General features: G+C 33.2%; 3 protein-coding genes across 3 annotated transcripts; 2 read left to right on the forward strand and 1 right to left on the reverse strand.

The window, feature by feature from the left end:
* The first annotated feature begins 4454 nt into the window (after positions 1-4454).
* On the forward strand, positions 4455-6931 carry LOC18107704 (vacuolar protein sorting-associated protein 2 homolog 1). Its single transcript, XM_006371943.3, has 5 exons — positions 4455-4663; positions 4750-4880; positions 4998-5102; positions 6212-6472; positions 6572-6931. Exons 1-5 carry the CDS (start codon positions 4627-4629, stop codon positions 6707-6709), a joined length of 672 nt encoding a protein of 223 aa, XP_006372005.1. The 5' UTR covers positions 4455-4626; the 3' UTR covers positions 6710-6931.
* Positions 6932-13931: 7000 nt separating this feature from the next.
* LOC18107703 (uncharacterized) lies at positions 13932-14564 on the forward strand. The gene has a single exon (XM_006371942.3). The coding sequence runs from the start codon at positions 14102-14104 to the stop codon at positions 14468-14470; it is 369 nt and encodes a 122-aa protein (XP_006372004.2). The 5' UTR covers positions 13932-14101; the 3' UTR covers positions 14471-14564.
* A 387-nt stretch (positions 14565-14951) lies between these two features.
* On the reverse strand, positions 14952-17809 carry LOC18107702 (replication protein A 70 kDa DNA-binding subunit A). The gene is made up of 2 exons (XM_006371941.3): positions 17405-17809; positions 14952-16914 (listed from the first exon to the last, which is right to left on the reverse strand). The coding sequence occupies exons 1-2, from the start codon at positions 17662-17664 to the stop codon at positions 15162-15164; spliced, it is 2013 nt and encodes a 670-aa protein (XP_006372003.1). The 5' UTR covers positions 17665-17809; the 3' UTR covers positions 14952-15161.

A 17809-nucleotide genomic window follows, 5' to 3' on the forward strand; every position in this document is an offset into this window, starting at 1 on the left:
AAGAAGGTGGGATAAAAAAACTTGAGAAGTTGACAAGTTGCTCTCTAATATCCAACGGGATGTGGTACAGGTTAATGACAGGCTTGTTCAATTGGGGTTGCATATTGAGCAAATTCATCATATGGTTGTGGGAGATGACGATGATAAAAACCTTGATTAGTGCCAAATCAAAGGGAGATGCATGGATTATAGTGCTGCTGATATTTATTGCTCCTTTAATTATTCTATTCCTACTGTTTTTAAATCCTGATTTGATTTTAAATTGGTTTTAATGGTTTGTAATATTTGGGATAAGCATAAGAACTTTTATGATGTGGCTGCATGCCATACTTTTAATCTGAACTTCACGCATATGCATTATTATTTGAATAATTAAGAACACCAATAATTGTTTGCATGCTAACTGATTGTGTTTGTAGGAATTTCTGTTTGATCTGAACTTAATGCTTACTAATCTATTTTTTTTATGTTTTGTCACAAATCAGGCTAATAGAGGAAATTGTAAATGTTATTTTGTTGGCTTAAATTAGTGAAGATCTTTTTACGGTTGGTAAAACGATAATATGACTAAGATAGAAGTTTATCAAGATTAGTTAGCATTATATTCTCTATAATTATCTTATTTGTTTAGATTATTTAAGAAATAAGTTCAGACAGAGTAGAAAAAGTTATCCAAAGATAATTTTATCAATACTTTTGTAAAACATGTTAGCAGTTTGTTACCAACATGATAGACTAGGAAACTTGAAGATTATTCTTATCATTATCACATAAGACATGTATATAAGGAAGGTTAAGTCTGGAAAAAGGTGTGTGTCGTGTGCTTCAGAGGAAAGTTTTTGAACGTAAAAGCATTAATTGCATTGAAACAAATATGTCAACCAGCTAAAGAGTTTTCACAGAGTTTCGCAGCACATACTCTTGACACATGAGGAGTGTGTAGGAAATTCTTGAGGAGAATTGATCCCTTAAAAGTTGGAGAGCCAATATACTCCTAGGGGGAGTTTCTATGTGAATTGTTAGCAATTGGAGGTTCCAGTTAGGATGACAATAGTGTGAAGATCATCAGATGTGTTGGCAAGCTACTATGGTAAGAGACATAACATGATTCACTATCTCATCAAGTAAGGTAGTATAGACACAAAGGATTTTGTTTAGAGATACTTCTCTCGTAATCATTCAAACTAGTGAAAAAAATTATCTATCCTAGGTTTAGCTGCCCCGGAGGGTTTTTTTTATCTTTTGAAGAATTCTTCAAAAGGTTTTTCCTTCGTAACCAAATGCCTTATGCATTTAAGTTTTCTGCATTTTTTATTTATTTGGTTACTAATTAGTGTTTGCAAAGTGTTATCAGAAACGAACTGAGAAGCTGGTGGTGGAAGTCGTGTGCATCGCAGTGTGTCTGGTGGTGCTCTGCATTTTCTTCGCCGGTAGTCTCCTCTGTTTCCAGAGTACGAAGATGAAGAATACGAGTGACCAAAACGACGTCGGATCTGTGGGTGGCCTGTTTCTCAATTTAGCCCCTGAAGTTTTGAACTTTTGCATTTAATCCCCTGATCTTTTAAATTTTGAGATTTACCCTCCTTAAAATTAAATTAAAAATAAGTGGGTCAAAATTGGGTTATAACAAATTCATATATTGTTTATGGCTATCATTATCAAAAACCTTGATTTTCTTTTACAATAAGTTTCTTTCATTGAGGAATAACTACTCAGTTCGACATTTTAAATATCTTTTACCTCCATACAGTAGTGGTCCTAGCTTTGGATTATCATCGAAATAATAATAAGGTTGCAATATGTTTCTATTAATTAATGATTTGGACAAACCATCATCTTTATTATTTGTATTATATCATATATTAATTCCACAATCAATCTATTTGGATTTGCACTAAACTTGAACTTTTTCCATCTAGTACATAAAAGGTATTGTTGAATATAAGTCGACTGAATTATTCTCTTTTTTTACATCTAAGTTTTTCTAAAAACTTAATAGGTGATCGATCTCTTTAACATACAAAACTAAGCTTTTACTTGAGTCAAAGGAAACCTTTTAGTTTGGACCTAAGACTATTCCATTTATGAGTTTTAGAATCACTTCAAGGAATTCTTTGGGATGACTTTTTTAGAGGTTGGTGACGATGCTATTTTAGGAGAATTAAAGTAAGTTTTATTAATTGCTTTATTTATAGCTTTAATTATTGCTTTTTTATTATTATTGCAAGTTGTTCCTTTCAAACTAGTTTATTGTTGAACTTCGCATTCAATTCAAGTTTCTCTCTGATTGTTTGACATGAATTTATTGGTTTTGGCTATCATAAAATCTACACCCTTTTTCATGCATAATTTTTTTCACCTGCTTAAAAGAAACAAGTTTATATAGGTAACATACAAATTGAAGTGTGTGAGGACACAATCATTGTATTAAATTAAAGTTGTAATTAATGAAGTCCACCAATCTATTGGCATTCATAAAACAAATAATAGCATTATAGAAAGGATGATTCTATGGACCAACCTGTATCACGATACTCATTTGGATTAAAAGAAGAAGAAGAAGAAGAATATTAATCCCCCAAGTTGCCTTTAATGAAGAAAAATTAAAAAAAAATTATTGTTGTTGTTGTTGTTTGACTTACATCGGTAAGAGAATATTGGTTGACCTCCACCTTCATCTTTGCAAGGCCTCCATCGGAATTCTATTAGACTAGGCAAAGCTTTTTTTATTATTATTATTATCTAATTGATTAAGCCTCAATCTAATTCATATAATGAATCTATAAAATAATATAATGATTCTTTTCTCAATTTATAATTAAATAGCTATAAAACGAAATCAGAAGAATTTTAAACTCAATATTCTAGACAAGAGTTTGCCAAATATAGCTGAAATTATCGCATCTCGAAGAGACCCAAAAATTTTATGAAAGAAAAAAAACTATGGACCCAAAAGAAAGAGAGATGATAGAGAAGAAAGTGAGCACACACAAGATGGGTAGAGACTTATAAAAAGTAGTTTTTGTGATAGTGATTTGAAAAAGTTATTTTATAAAAAGTACTTTTAGTTGATGTTGGTTTGGTATTGATATATGTTTGATTAAAACTATGGTTAAAATTAAGGTTGAATAAAAAATAGTTTAATGTGTTTGGTTAAACATGCTTTTCAAATTGAGGTTATAAAATAATTAAAAAAGATATATATTAATATTGATGGTTTTTAATTTAAATATTGTAGATTTAACTATCATTATTACATCATTAAATAAATAATATTTTATATCAAATATTTTTTATTATTCCATTAACTTATCTACAATTTCATCACGTATGAAATTCATCTGATAAAGACTATAGTTTCCATGGTTTTTTGAGCGTGCAACAAAATCAAGTAAAATACCATCAGAAACAAAATTGGAATTGCGATCAAATTCCACAAATGTTATGTCATCATGCGATGTTCTTCTAATTTATGTAGTGTTATTAAATAATATTAAACACTAGTTTTTCGAGTAAAATATAATTTTAAAAAAAATAATTTTTTTTACAGGGTCAGACGCGGAGACATTGTTCACGTGAACAGTGCCATGTAGTTAGAATCATGGCATTGTTCACGTTAACAGTGCCCATATGAATTTAATTCACATGGGCACTGTTCACTTCTTAAAGTGAACGATGCCCCGGTGAATTATTCACCTGGCAGTCGCGAGAAAAACAACTCTCAACTACTGTGCGGAACCGGTGGTTTCAACCCAAAATACATGGATCCCACACAACACAGTCAAGTGCTTTTCTTTGTTATTAAACATAATGTTTACGCGGTTGGCTTTAAAAGCTAAAGTTACCGCGTAAACAAACACCTTCTTAAGCTTTTGCTCGGTAATAGACTTCAATCGTCAAATAATTTTTAAAATATTTTTTATTTTAAAAAATATTAAATTAATATTTTTATTTTTTTATGGTTTTAATATATTTATTTTTAAAAATTGAATATATCAAACTTAATCAAGGATTTTTTATCTTCATTTCTAAAATATTTAGAAGCATTTATGGTAGTATTTAATTTCTCTTTCGAAACAAAAAAAAATAAAAAAAAACAAACATGTACAAAAAGACAATGATAAAGATACAAAATTCTTTATTGTAATTTTAAATTGGATTTTTTTATTTTTAAAATAAAAATATAAAAGAGAGAATTTTCTTTGTCCGCTCTATTTCAATACATCCATCAATTACTTGGTATTAAGTTTAAAAAAGGTTTTTTTTTAATCTTTTTACTAATTCTAATACATTAATATAGGAATATAAAAATAAACAAATAATAGCAGTTTACAAAAGAGCACGAGTGCATGAGATGACATACACCGGTAGATTACAAAAGTCTAAAAGCATGAATGGGGCCTACCATGACAAGGAGACACGTGTAAAATCCGATGATTCTCTGATTATTAACAACTCCTCTAACCGCGTAAAAGAAAAGTAGGGTGGAGGGAAGAGTTTTGGACGACGAAAACCTCTTCAAAGCAATCTATCAATCTCCCTTCAGACAAAGACTCTGCCGGATCCGATCTATCAGTTTAAGCTCCGGGCGGCCTCCTCTTCTCCGATCCCAATTCATTCATCGACATGAGTTTCCTCTTCGGCAAGAAAAAAACTCCCGCAGGTATTTATTTATTTTTCATGTTGATTAGGGATGAATTTGAAATTTTATTGGATGCTAATTTGGTTATTGATTATTGTGAAATTCAGAACTTCTGCGGGAAAATAAGAGAATGTTGGACAAATCTATTAGAGAGATAGAGAGGGAGAGACAAGGTCTACAGACGCAAGAAAAGAAACTAATCGCTGAGATCAAGAAAAGTGCTAAGCAAGGGCAGATGGTGGGTCAGCTGCTATTTAATTTATTTGTTTTTTTAAGAATTTAAAGCAGGGTTTTTTTTTTCTTTTTTAAATTCATGTGGTTAATTTTAATTTTAATTTTTTGACACTGCTTGCAGGGAGCGGTGAAAGTAATGGCCAAGGACCTTATTAGGACTAGGCATCAAATAGAGAAATTCTATAAGCTCAAGTCACAGCTTCAGGGTGTATCTCTTAGAATTCAGGTATCTCTTGCTTGTTACTACTTCTTGTCCATGTTTGATGCGTTCCCTGATGCTGATGACTTTCCCTTTACTTTTTTATTTCTTAAAAAATATCTGTATCATATATGTATACATATTGAAAATATTTAGTGTTTTGCTTCGGCTTGCTCTGTGTATTGTAGCAAAACAACATGCATAATTTAATGTTTTTTCTTTTCGGGGGAGGGAGGAATTTTGGAAAGTGACTTGACTGATTTTAAAATCCAAGCAGTTTTTCTTTTCTCACTGTAATTAATTCCCTTCCAATCGTGACCAAAACGTGAACTATGGTTTTTGTGTGCAAGATCATCACAAAACCGAAAGACCAAGAGCATTGGCCCATGTTTTGTTGAAAAAAACTATAACTGCTTGTTTCGTGGCCGAAAATATATTGCTGACAGTTAATAATACATACTGAGTTTTTGTTTGGCTGGCATGCTAGAAATCTTGGAATCTTTGCCACATAGCTATTTTCATGTAGAACAAGGAGACTGACAGAACAAAGAATGGCTTGAATACACAGAAGCCTCTAGGCTATGCCGCTGCATTTTTTAATCCAGAATGAAGTACCTTTTGAATAACAGGAGAAGAAAAAAAAATTCAGAACTTGATATCTCATTTCATCAGACAGGCTTCCTGAGTTCCTGAAGTCATAGATTACATCTGCTTATATATAAGCATGGTAAAACTCTGAAGAGGCTAATCAGAATAGGAGATAGGATTTTAACAAAATAAATTGCCAAGAATCCTAGTTATAAAATGACATCAAATGTTGCCAGAGTTTTATATATAGGCAAGACTTTTCTATCAAAAATATTCATTTTTTTCCATGCTGCATTGCATTTCAGTTCATTTTGATTGGTTTTGAGATTCCAAAATATTTAAGATGGGGAGACATGTAAATTTTGATTCTGATTGAAGTTCAAATTTTGAGGTGTTCTTTTTCTTTCCCTCATGTGTGTCTAGGGTTTTCAGTGTTGTTGATTTTACAATTTTATTGAACCCTTTCGTTTCATAAAAAAAGTAAATGCATCAAAGTTGGTCATATGGCTTGATGATATTAAGATATGGATGTTTTGAATAAATTTCAGACACTGAAATCGACGCAAGCAATGGGAGAGGCGATGAAAGGTGTAACGAAAGCGATGGGCCAGATGAATAGGCAGATGAACTTGCCATCATTACAGAAAATTATGCAAGAATTTGAGAGGCAGAATGAAAAGATGGAAATGGTGACTGAGGTGATGGGTGATGCCATTGATGATGCCTTGGAAGGGGATGAGGAAGAGGAAGAAACTGAAGACCTAGTGAACCAAGTTCTTGATGAGATTGGAATTGACGTCAATCAGGAGGTAATATTGTCATTTCAACTTTTACTTTTGCATGCATGCTGGCTAAGTGATTGAGGTTTGAATTAATCATTAATCTATATACAACAATTGTTCTTGCAGCTTGTAAATGCACCATCATCTGCTGTTGCTGCCCCTGCTGCAAAAGGTAAGGTTGCACAAGTGGAAACGACAGGGAATGAAGACGGTGGAATAGACAGTGACTTGCAGGCAAGGCTAGACAATCTGAGAAGAATGTGATAGCGGAATAGACAGTGACATGCAGGCAAGGGTCGACAATCTGAGAAGAATGTGATCTCTTTCCTATTACTCATGTAAAATAATGATTTTAGCTTTATTGTAAAAAGCGAGAATGCCTTGGGGCCGTGTAATGTAATATCCATGAACACTCTGCCAGGAGTTGTTTACTTTTGGTTTGGTGACAGTTGTAGATTTTAATAAACAAAAAGTTCTTCTGATGAATTCATATTGTAAATGCCAGAGATTTTGTGTATGAAGATTGGTGCCATGGAAGTGCAAAGATATCAATGCAGAGTCAGCGAAGTGATATATTCTGATGTTATGTGGGCAAGTCCTTTTTAAGTTTTGACCGCAAGTCCTCTTCTGCTCTTGTATATATATACATGTTTATGAACTTACTGGTTAACTAGCAATAAAAATAAAAATGAAGTGTATACAAGTTGAGCCGATACGCCATCCTGCCAGCCAGCTCAAGCGCTTAGCACAACCCAGTAGAAGCACAAGCTTATGCCTATTGGAACCTAGTTTTCCAAGCAATCATACTCACTGGATAAGTGTTGTCGACATGTGTTTTATTGGTCAAGAAAAACTTTAATTCCAAGCTGAAAAGATTATGCATATGTTTAATTTGGAAACTATATGTGCCTATAGATATTAAAAAAGCTTTAACGCTAACCAAAAATTACATAAGGTTGAAAGAAAGATAAATTTATTAAAATATTTTATCTCATGGTATGGAAAGCTTTTAAAATTTTTTATTAAACTATATAGCAATAAAATTGTTTTTTTAAGAAAAATAATAATTTAAATTAAATCAGAAAAAAAATTTATGGTATAATTCCTCCTTCCCTTGTTAAAATATTTATCACAAACAAAAAAAATTGTTTTTGGATCAGGATCTTAATCCAATAAATACCAAAAGCAATAAGAATAGATATATATAAAAAAAAAAACAAAGATAATTTGAAATAAGAGTTAAAAAGACATTCATCAATTTTTCTAATAAAAAAACATTTTGATAATTTCAACATAGATATATTAAAAATATAAAAGAACAACACACCACATGAGTATTGTCAGAGGGATTTTTTTTAATTCTTTTTTGAAGGCACGTGAAGGACAGACAATAAATAAATAAAAAATAACATGAAAGATTTGTGTAGAAAAAGTGATTGATGATATTATAAAAATATCATAATCCCATAAAAAAAAAGTGAACATGTAATGAAATAATATCATAAATATATTTTAAATCATTTAATTTTAAAGAATTTTAAATTAAAAAGAAAAACTATCAAAGGCTTTATAAATAGAGCCAGCACTTTTGGTGTGACCCTTAAAAAAAAAGCTTGGTGCAAATAATATAAATCATATCTTGAGATATAACCTAACAGCTTAATCTATTAGATTGAGTTGGTTCTTTGATAAATGGCGTGTCATGAGTAGCGGCAGACAATGTATTGCCTTCTATTATAATTACCAACCACCTTAGATGGCTAGAATGTCAGGTTTCAACCTATTCGACAAAGAAAACCTGTTTTTCATCCTTTATCTCACTGAAAAGATATATAACCTTAGACACCTCAATGAACCCGATAATAAGTTCAAATCATCCTTAATTCTAAAAAAAAACTAACCTAATTCAAAAAACATTTTGGAGGCCCGATCTACCTTTTAGTGCCAAGATGGAGGGTTAAAAACACTATAATGAAACTCCTCTTGCTAAATCGAATTCATTGACACAAAAAAATAACTTTATTGATGGCCTGATTGTGGACAACCAACTAAACTCCTCTCTACTTCCCTGTTTCTCTGGCAACCCTCCCTATTTTCATCCAAATTAAGGGATTGAAATATTAACAAAATGATTTCTAAAAAAACATAAAAACCATAAGAAACAATGATAAAAAAACATAAAAACTTCATGGACTAAAATAAAATAAAATCATGGTCCATGCGTGATTAAAAGAGGGTGAATATGTGTTATAGTTTCACATTCAGTCCTAAAAGCATCAATTGTTTTTAATCAATAAAATTGAATTTTATTTTACCAAATCAAGCATTAACTAAATGTTAGAACTTATTATTGACACCGCGAGAACACCATTTCAAGCCAAAAGCCAACCGAAACAAATCACCAAGCTCAATCCCAAATCAAATCAATGTAAAATGATTGAATTAAAAAAAATAAAGTGACAAAATAAATTAAAGGATAAAAAAACAAAAACAAAAACATTAGGTAACCATTGCAATCAATAGTTAATCGTGTCTTTCTCTTATGTTGCATATTCATCTTTTTTTTCCTAATATTTCTTCAACCTCTCATTGTCTCGTTAGTTCATGATTTCAAACAATGTTTCTTGGTTTACTGAAAGTCAATTTTACAAAACTAAATTATAATTGTTGTTAAAAATAGCTATTGAAATAATAGAGACCAAACTTGATGTCAAAAACAATTGACATGCCACTTTGCTATTTTGGAGAGGGTCATTCACCAAAACTGAGGAGAGGAGAGAGAGAAGATGGGAAAAGAAAGAAAAGAATAATGGGTCGTCGGAGCCGCACTAGAGTGTGGAAGTCATCACACGCCACCTCATAAGGAAGCCCCCTATCAAGACAATTTCAACACCACTAAGGAAGGTCATCATTGAATCTTGGAAGAAGCCATATTCGCCACCACAATATGGTGGCTTTCTTAACATATTAAAAGTGAGAGTGCCTTGGGGCCGTGTAATGTTGTAATATGTATGAACACTCTGCCAGAAGTTGTTTACTTTTGGTTTGGTGACAGTTATAGATTTTAATAAACAAAAAGTTCTTCTGATGAATTCATATTGTAAATGCCATAGATTTTGTGCATGAAGATCGGTGCCATGGAAGTGCAAAGATATCAATGTAGGATCAATTTTACAAAACCAAATTATAATTGTTGTTAAAAATAGCTATCGAAATAATAGAGACCGAACTTGATGCCAAAACAAATTGACATGCCACTTTGCTATTTTGGAGAGGGTCATTCACCAAAACTAAGGAGAGGAGAGAGAGAAGATGAGAGAAGAAAGAAAAGAATAATGAGTCGTCGGAGCCACACCGGAGTGTGGAAGTCATCACATGCCACCTTATAAGGAAGCCCCCTATCAAGACAATTTCAACACCACTAAGGAAGGTCATCATTGAATCTTGGAAGAAGTCATACGCGCCACCACAATACGGTGGCTTTCTTAACATGTTAAAAGCAAGAATGCCTTGGGGCCGTGTAATGTTGTAAAATGTATAAACACTCTGCCAGGAGTTGTTTACTTTTGGTTTGGTGACAGTTGTAGATTTTAATAAACAAAAAGTTCTTCTGATTAATTCATACTGTAAATGCATGTGTTTCCAGAGATTTTATGTATGAAGATTGGTGCCATGGAAGTGCAAAGATGTCAATGCATGACAAGAATTAACATGAAGTTAAAAGAAAGATATATATATATATATATATATATATATATATATATATATATATATTATCCACAAAAACTTCTGGGTAACCATTACAATCAATAGTTAATTGTGTCTTTCTTTTATGTTGCATATTTATCTTTTTTTTCTTTGACTCCAAACAAAATTTCTTGGTTTACCGAGTGTCAATTTTATAAAATCAAATTATAATTGTTGTTAAAAATAGCAATCGAAATAATAGATACTCAACTTGACGTAAAAAAAAATTGATAAGTCACTTTACTATTTTGAAAAAGGTCAGTCATGAATACCGAGGAGATAAGAGAGAAAAGATGAGAGAAGAAAGAAAAGAATAATTGATGGTTAGAGCCGAACCGGAGTATGAACATCATCACACGCCACCTCATAAGAAAACCCTTGTCAAGAAAATTCTAATACCACCAAAGAAGGCCATCGTTGAATCCTGGAAGAAGCCATACACGCCACCACGATACGGTGGCTTTCTTAACATGATGGCCCATGTAATACACACACTAGCCACTTCTCCACTTCAATCTCTGGTTTGACAAAAAAAAAAAACTAAATATTTGTTTCAATTTCAATTTTAGTAGTATCTAAAGATTCAAATATTTTAAATCAATAAAATTGTATTTTATTTTGGCAAATCGAGCATTAACCAAATCTTGAAAAAAAAATTTGGCACCATGAGAACCCAAAATCAAGCTAAACAAATAAAAAATCATCAAGTCTAATCTTACATCAACAATATGTGAAATTATCAAATTAAAAAAAAAAACTGAAAATTTTGTCTCTGATTTGACAAGAAAAAAAAAGCTAAATATTTGCTTGGGTTTAAATTTAACCCCTATTAATTGTTTTAAATAAATAAAATAAAATTTTATTTTACTAAATTAAACATTGAATTTTTTTTCAAGACACCACCGGCAACCCAAAATTAAGCCTAAACACATTTGGTCTCTGCCCTGAGCTGCGTCTACGTGGTGTGCACCACTTGATGATTGATTATAAGATTGTAAACAGCTAGCGCTGTAGCAGCTGTGCCACCAACTGCAAGGCCATAACTTTGGCAAGTTAGACTTTTGTCGATAGGAGGTGGTGGCGGCGACTCGAACAAAGGGCTTGTAGTAAGGTATAAGAATGTTGTAAGGTCCTAAAACGAATAATCGAGAAAGAGATTTCTAATTTTCTGTCCTTGTCTATTACAGTCTATTTCTAATCATTCAATTCAATTTAGATAGTTTAATGATTTTTATTTTTTTTTTGTATAAAGACTCTCGTAAAAGTATGATTTAAATTTCAAATGAAATCTAATTTATAAAAAAATTCAAAAATAAATCAAAGGGACCCTTTTATTTGCTACATAAATCTCTTAAAGAGTTTTTAACAAATATATATATTTTTAAATCTTTTTCAACAAATATTTAATAAAAAATTAATATAAGATAGTTCTATTTATATCTTCTTTAAAATGCTTATATTTTATATCATTTTTTAAAAAAAAATATGGGTCCTTGTAACGAAAACAATTATGTAACAAAAATAATTTCTAAATTAAAGCTAAAATAGTGAAGTTTGTTAATTCAATCTATTTCTATAGGTATTCCAAACATTATAATTGAATTCAATTCCATGATTTAGTATTTTATATCAAACATAATAATTAAACCAGGTTATTTAATTCAAATGTAATTATAAATTGAATTCAATTTAGCATAAGATTTGATAACAAACAAGGTGTTATATAACTAGCTAAGTACTGCGACAAGTTAAAAACTATGTGAATGACGTATCTTTTGTTAGTTGTCAAAGTCGCTGGAAAACTAGTTCCTAATATTTTGGACTAAAAAATCCAAGTCCTAGCCTTTTTCACCCAAACAAACACAAAAAAAAAACATCACATTAACATCTCAATAGATTTTATTTGACAAGAGAAGTTCAATAATGGTAAATTTTTCTTATAGACATACCTGAAAAAGAATATCAGGTTTTGTTTTTATATTTCTCAATTGATTTTGTTTTTTTTTTTAGTGTTCTAGAGTGTTCTAATGTTAACTTGTGATTTATGAAGGTTTTTATGGTATTTTAGAGGTGATTTTCGATGAAAATGAATTCAAAAATGGGTTTTTAGTCCAAAAAGTCCTCTCCTTGATTTTTTTACCATTATAGTGATGGTCGTAATTTGGGTTGTCACCTAACAGAAAATGTGTCATCTGTCACAACTAGCATCTTGTTATCTATTACTTTTAAAAAGAAAAATAAGGGGAGAAAAAAAAACTTCTGCCCATTTACAAAACAAAAAAATATATAGCCTAAGCGCGCCGACTACTTAGGCCCGCACACCTAGCCTGACCTCTTTAGATATTTACTTTTTTTTTCTAATTTTATTCACTTTCATCCTTCGATTTTGAATTGATTTTGAATTAATCTTCATAATTCTTTTATCATATAATCAAATAAAAAAAATATTATTGAAAAAAAAACATTATAATCCTAGGCCCACGTCGAGCCTACATGCCTAGGCTTTTTTAAAAGCCTAGGCATGTTGGCCCATCTAGGTTCGAGAAGGATGGCTAACAATAGGAAGAAAGCAAAGGCACTAGATTGATAAGTTTGACTGACTGTTGGACTCTCAATGAGAGATTGATAGGGATGGAATAAGATCGGAGAGAGAGAGCGCTTAGTACACGTGGGACTTCCGCCTTCGGATCAATGAGACAAGGAGTTACTCAGAACTATAGTTACTAGTTAAGGCCTTTGCCAAAGGAATTACATGGAACCGTCGAGCCGCGTTAGACCTATCCCTTTTTTTTTCAATTATAGTTTTAAACAGTAGGTTTTGTTGAATTTTTAATTGAGTTTTCTTTTTCAATTTTATATTTAAAGTTTGGTTGATTTCATATTTTTTTATATATATATTTTAAAAATATATTATTGAATCCAATAAAATTTATAATTTAAACCATGAATTTAATAGATTAATTCATATTAATCTAATATATTTTTTAAAATTTAATCAATTAAACCGAGTTCGATTACCATTGCAAACATATATTTGTTTTGTGTAAAAAATTTTGGTAAAAGCTGCCATCGTAGCACTAGAAGTAACATAGTGCACAAATAATTAAACTGCCATGGGCTCTCCTTAAAAGTCTTAAACCTTACTATCGGTATTTCAAGCCCTAATGCGAAGACGTAAAAAGGTGTTTCCACTGGAAAACAGTAGAAACAAACCTGAAGAAGCCCATCCAATAGCTGCTTGATAAGTGATATCCACACGATGCCTTACTTAGTTTTGTTTGGGGTTGCAGTTTCAAAATCATTGTTTGCATATAAAATTATAATTTTGAAAAAAATATCAAATTTCAAACGGATTTTGTAAGTGTACTGAGTTCTTAAAATCATGATTTTTAAAGAGTTATTAAATACCTAGTTGATATTTATTTAGAAGATGTTTATATCTGTTTTTTTATATGTTTTTTTTAATTAAAAACATATTAAAATAATATTTTTTATTTTTAAAAATTTATTTTCAATACCATCTTATTAAAACGATTTAAAAAAATAAAAATAAACTAATTTAAAGTAAAAATAAATTTTAAAAAATAACAAAATAATGATTTAACCGTTCACCAAACAGTCCCTAAAATAATTGCCCTTCCAAATTTCAAACTTGATGGTGATTGGGCGGCCCAATCAGATAACCTTATCCACCGGTTCCTAACTGAGAAGCTGCCACATAGGAAAGAGAATCAAGATGACAAGTCCACCTGATATCTCAAATTTCCTCCTCTCATTGGACCTCTTCCCTCCGCCTTGTGAGACAAGCCCCCATAACAATAACATCATCCCCCAGTCTTAAAAGGTGAATTCACCAAAAGAAAGCTTCTTGTTGAGTAGAGAGAGCAGACGCGAAGATTAAAGAAAGAAATGGCTTCAACTTCAGCTGTTTCAATGGCCATGCCATTAACTCATGCGAGCCGAAAGGCGGCCCCAACCTCCGAGGCTTTCTTCAAGCCACTCCCAGTGAGGCCATCTAAGGCTATTGCGGCGGCATCAAGATGCAATGGTAGGTTTCAAGTCAAGGCTTCATTGAAGGAGAAGGTAGTCACTGGATTGACAGCAGGTGCACTCACGGTTTCCATGGTGATCCCAGAGGTAGCCGAAGCTGCTGGGCCTGGGGTTTCTCCGTCTCTCAATAACTTCTTGCTCAGCATTGTGGCTGGTGGAGTTGTGCTTGCTGCCATTGCCGGTGCAGTGGTAGGAGTCTCCAATTTCGACCCGGTCAGGCGGAGTTAAGAGATGTATAATCCTGAGATTGCTTGGACTTCTTTTTACAAACTTTATGTCATAAATCTGTGTTTCAATGAAGATGTGCGTCTTTTGTGTGTTTTCTGTGACTCGCCCTTAGACGTAACTTGGTCCAAAACTAGTGAATTCTAAAAATTAATTTTCCTGTCTTGGTGCAACACAACCAAGGGACACAAATCTTTTTCACTTGGCAATTTAACAGAAATAAAAGAGTTCCATTTTTATGGCTCATCAGCTCTCATTTTTCAGAAGAGAGATCACAGCCTTTACCGCAGTATGCATTGAGCACTAGAAGGATAAAAGGCACAAAATTGCATGACAAAATTAAGTGTCAACTGCACATTTAAAATATGTTAACAAGCTTCAAAAACTTTGGAATCATATCAACCATTCCTTGGCAGAGGCCAACGCTCCCCAGATAAATCAGCGCCAGATGCAGGATATTGAGAGAGAGTGGGTAGAGAAAAGATAAAAAAATAAATCTCAAGCTGAATTCAAAGTATGTTGAATACAGGCTACATGGCTTAATCTGAAAGGTGCCTATAAACGTGTATTGGTTGACAGTATTGATAAAATCACTAACAATGAATCTCCTATAAGCAAGTGGTATAAAGCCTAAATCAACTCTGAAGAGCTTAAGCTACAGGATCTAAAATCAGATGCTTTAGGTTCAGATTATTCAATATGTACGAACTTTTGAAATCAAATCAAGCATGTATCTGCTCTCTGAAGAATAGCTTACCTTGTCAGCCTTAAAAATTGTTATCTTCACCCTTCGTTCATCCCCATACATTTCCTCTTTGATCTTGAGCTTGAAAATATACTGGTAAAAGAGTCGGCTCCTGATTATGTCTGCAAATCTGGTATCATCATTGGATTCATACTTCAACAAGTACAATTCCTTTGCTGGGTAACCCAATATCTCCTCCCCAGACTCCTGGAATGCTGTTGCCCAAGTCAATCCTGTGTGGTCCTGAATCTGAACTTGAAGAAGATACCTATAATCACAGTCGTCAAATTCTTGATTGCATCTATCGCACTGCCATCTTGAGTTTCCGGATCTTGTCACTTTCTTGTTACACTGTCTATCTCCAATCATCAAAGGGCAGGCTGTGTAACAGAATGTATCTGTTTTGATAAAACTTACGCTTGCCCTCACAGTGGCCCAATCAGGCTTATCTGATCTTCCAAGACCTTCAAGCTTGACCTGGGACACAGTTTTGCGAACCTCGTTTTTGGGTCCTCCTTGCGCAATGTCTTTGGAAATAGACATGGAAGCAACATCACGGCCCCCTCGATCAAACCAGTCTTTCGCAGCATGAGCCTCGGGAATATCTGGATTTATCAAGAGCTGAGTAGAAGAAATTGTTCCCAGAGATTTTCCATTGAAGTCACTAACCTTCCCAGCTTTGACAGCTAAAATGGGAAAAAACCCAGAATCAACCATCTCTTGCAGCTTTTGACCTTCCTTGTTGCAGAAATCTCCCCAAAGGGTTAGCTCAACTGTCCAACCAGAACCATCCTTCAGATTCAGAATTCTTCTTTGAGTTTCCATACCATTCTTTCTCAATATAGGAACTGAAGGGTTAACGGATATCACAACACCAATTACATCAAATATGGAATTGTTCTCAGCAATCTCAATTTCACTAATGGGTTTGAAGGAGAATTGCTGTTGTGGTATAGAACCATCTTCTTCAGGGCAAGGATCCACAGTTGAAGTTGCCTCCAAAAATATCTCCCAGTCATTCTTCAGGTGGTTGAAATTCTTCTGAGCAGGTTTTAAGCTACCCTTTGAAATCAGATAAACCTTACCAACTTCAACAACATCGTAGAAGCGGTCAACAACAGCATTGAAGCAGGTCACTCGTATTTCACCTCCATCAGAATCAAGAAGATCAAAGGAAAAGACCTTCCCATCCCCCCGAGCATTATTATAGCGGCGAAGATCCCCTTTAGCAGTTATTCTGGCTTTGATAGCCCAGCGTCCCTGGTAAGGATTCAAAGCATTAATAGGAATTATCCGTGCTGGTGCCTCATTCTTCATAACTGCACCATGATTTCTGTAACTTGGAGGGGGTTGGTATGGAGGTTGAACTGTCGGTCGAAAACTCTGCACATCATTACCATAATTTTGGGCACCCAAAGCAGGCTGGAAACTCCTCATTTTACTGCCCTGATTTTGAGTACTTGAAGTGGGCCGGAAACTTTGCATATTTCCACCATGATTTTGGCTGCTCAAAGCAGGCCTGATGCTGTGCATATTACTTCCATGACTTTGAGAACTCGGATTGTTATAATCAACCATTGATGACTGCATTGAGTCGGTATTAGGCAATGCCTTCTGAGCAGGAGCATCAGAGACCATTTTTGGATTTCCAATTATTTCACAGTCTGGTATTATAGTTTCCAAGTTGAGCACAACAATAATCCTGTATTAAGAGTGACCAAAAAGAAAAACAGCCAGTGTCAGTCAAAGAAGAGCTAAACACTTACACAAGTCCCAGAACACACATTTTATCATTAATTCTTTCAGTTTATCACCATTTAAAATCTGATCAGCTTATTTAAATTTATGTGATACTCTTCAAAGTATGATCTATTTTATTTAATAGCACGTAATGAACTCTTAATTAATTTCAAGTATATATTGATAATTAATATAATCCCCCCCCCCCCTACACTTAAAAAAGAGTTAATAAATACATTTCTTCATGTATAGAGATTGTCCAGGTACTAGCTCCTTCTACAACTTCAATTTTAATCAACCAATCATCTTAAATTTCAATTCAAAATAAACTTAGAATTTCCTCAAGAATTCCAATCCACGTTTGAACTTGGCTCTGCAAATGTAATCGATGAGATTCAATTATTTATAATTTGGAAGAAATGAGGAGATTCAATTTAGGGAAACAGACTGACTTGCGCTTTTGAACTTGGCTGCAAATGTAATCGATCAATTGAATGACAGATCCTTTCTTGACAAGGCCAGTCTTGACTCGGTCATTGAGCTGAGTACCGAGCATGGCGTGCTGAGTCAAAACGGAATCAGAGACGAGGAGCCTGAACCTCTCCTGCGCGCTTCCCATCTGTTTTATATCCAAAACCTGAACTAGCGGCTTCAAGTTCACATCGCCGCCGTTTATCATCGCAATTGCATTCGGCGTCAGATTCACAGGCATCGTTTTAGTTGGATTTAAATGAGAAATGAGTTTGAGGGCAGCAGAAACCCTAGAAATATGATAGATTTTTTTTACTTGGAGGGTAGCAATGGATCCTGTTTGCACTGCAATTTGCAGGAAGAAATGAAAATAACCGCCTTTGTTT

This window comes from Populus trichocarpa, chromosome 18, assembly GCF_000002775.5.
Source record: "Populus trichocarpa isolate Nisqually-1 chromosome 18, P.trichocarpa_v4.1, whole genome shotgun sequence".
In the NCBI taxonomy this organism is placed as follows: domain Eukaryota; kingdom Viridiplantae; phylum Streptophyta; class Magnoliopsida; order Malpighiales; family Salicaceae; genus Populus; species Populus trichocarpa.

Excerpts from the sequence above, each read along its gene's own strand:
- LOC18107702 (XM_006371941.3), bottom strand. The coding sequence starts at position 17,664 with ATGCCTGTGAATCTGACGCCGAATGCAATTGCGATGATAAACGGCGGC. Across the intron at positions 16,915-17,404 it reads AGCCAAGTTCAAAAGCGCAA|GATTATTGTTGTGCTCAACT; the intron begins GTCAGTCTGTTT and ends CTCTTAATACAG.
- LOC18107704 (XM_006371943.3), top strand. The coding sequence starts at position 4,627 with ATGAGTTTCCTCTTCGGCAAGAAAAAAACTCCCGCAG. Across the intron at positions 4,664-4,749 it reads CAAGAAAAAAACTCCCGCAG|AACTTCTGCGGGAAAATAAG; the intron begins GTATTTATTTAT and ends TGTGAAATTCAG. Across the intron at positions 4,881-4,997 it reads GTGCTAAGCAAGGGCAGATG|GGAGCGGTGAAAGTAATGGC; the intron begins GTGGGTCAGCTG and ends CACTGCTTGCAG.
- LOC18107703 (XM_006371942.3), top strand. The coding sequence starts at position 14,102 with ATGGCTTCAACTTCAGCTGTTTCAATGGCCATGCCATTAACTCATGCG.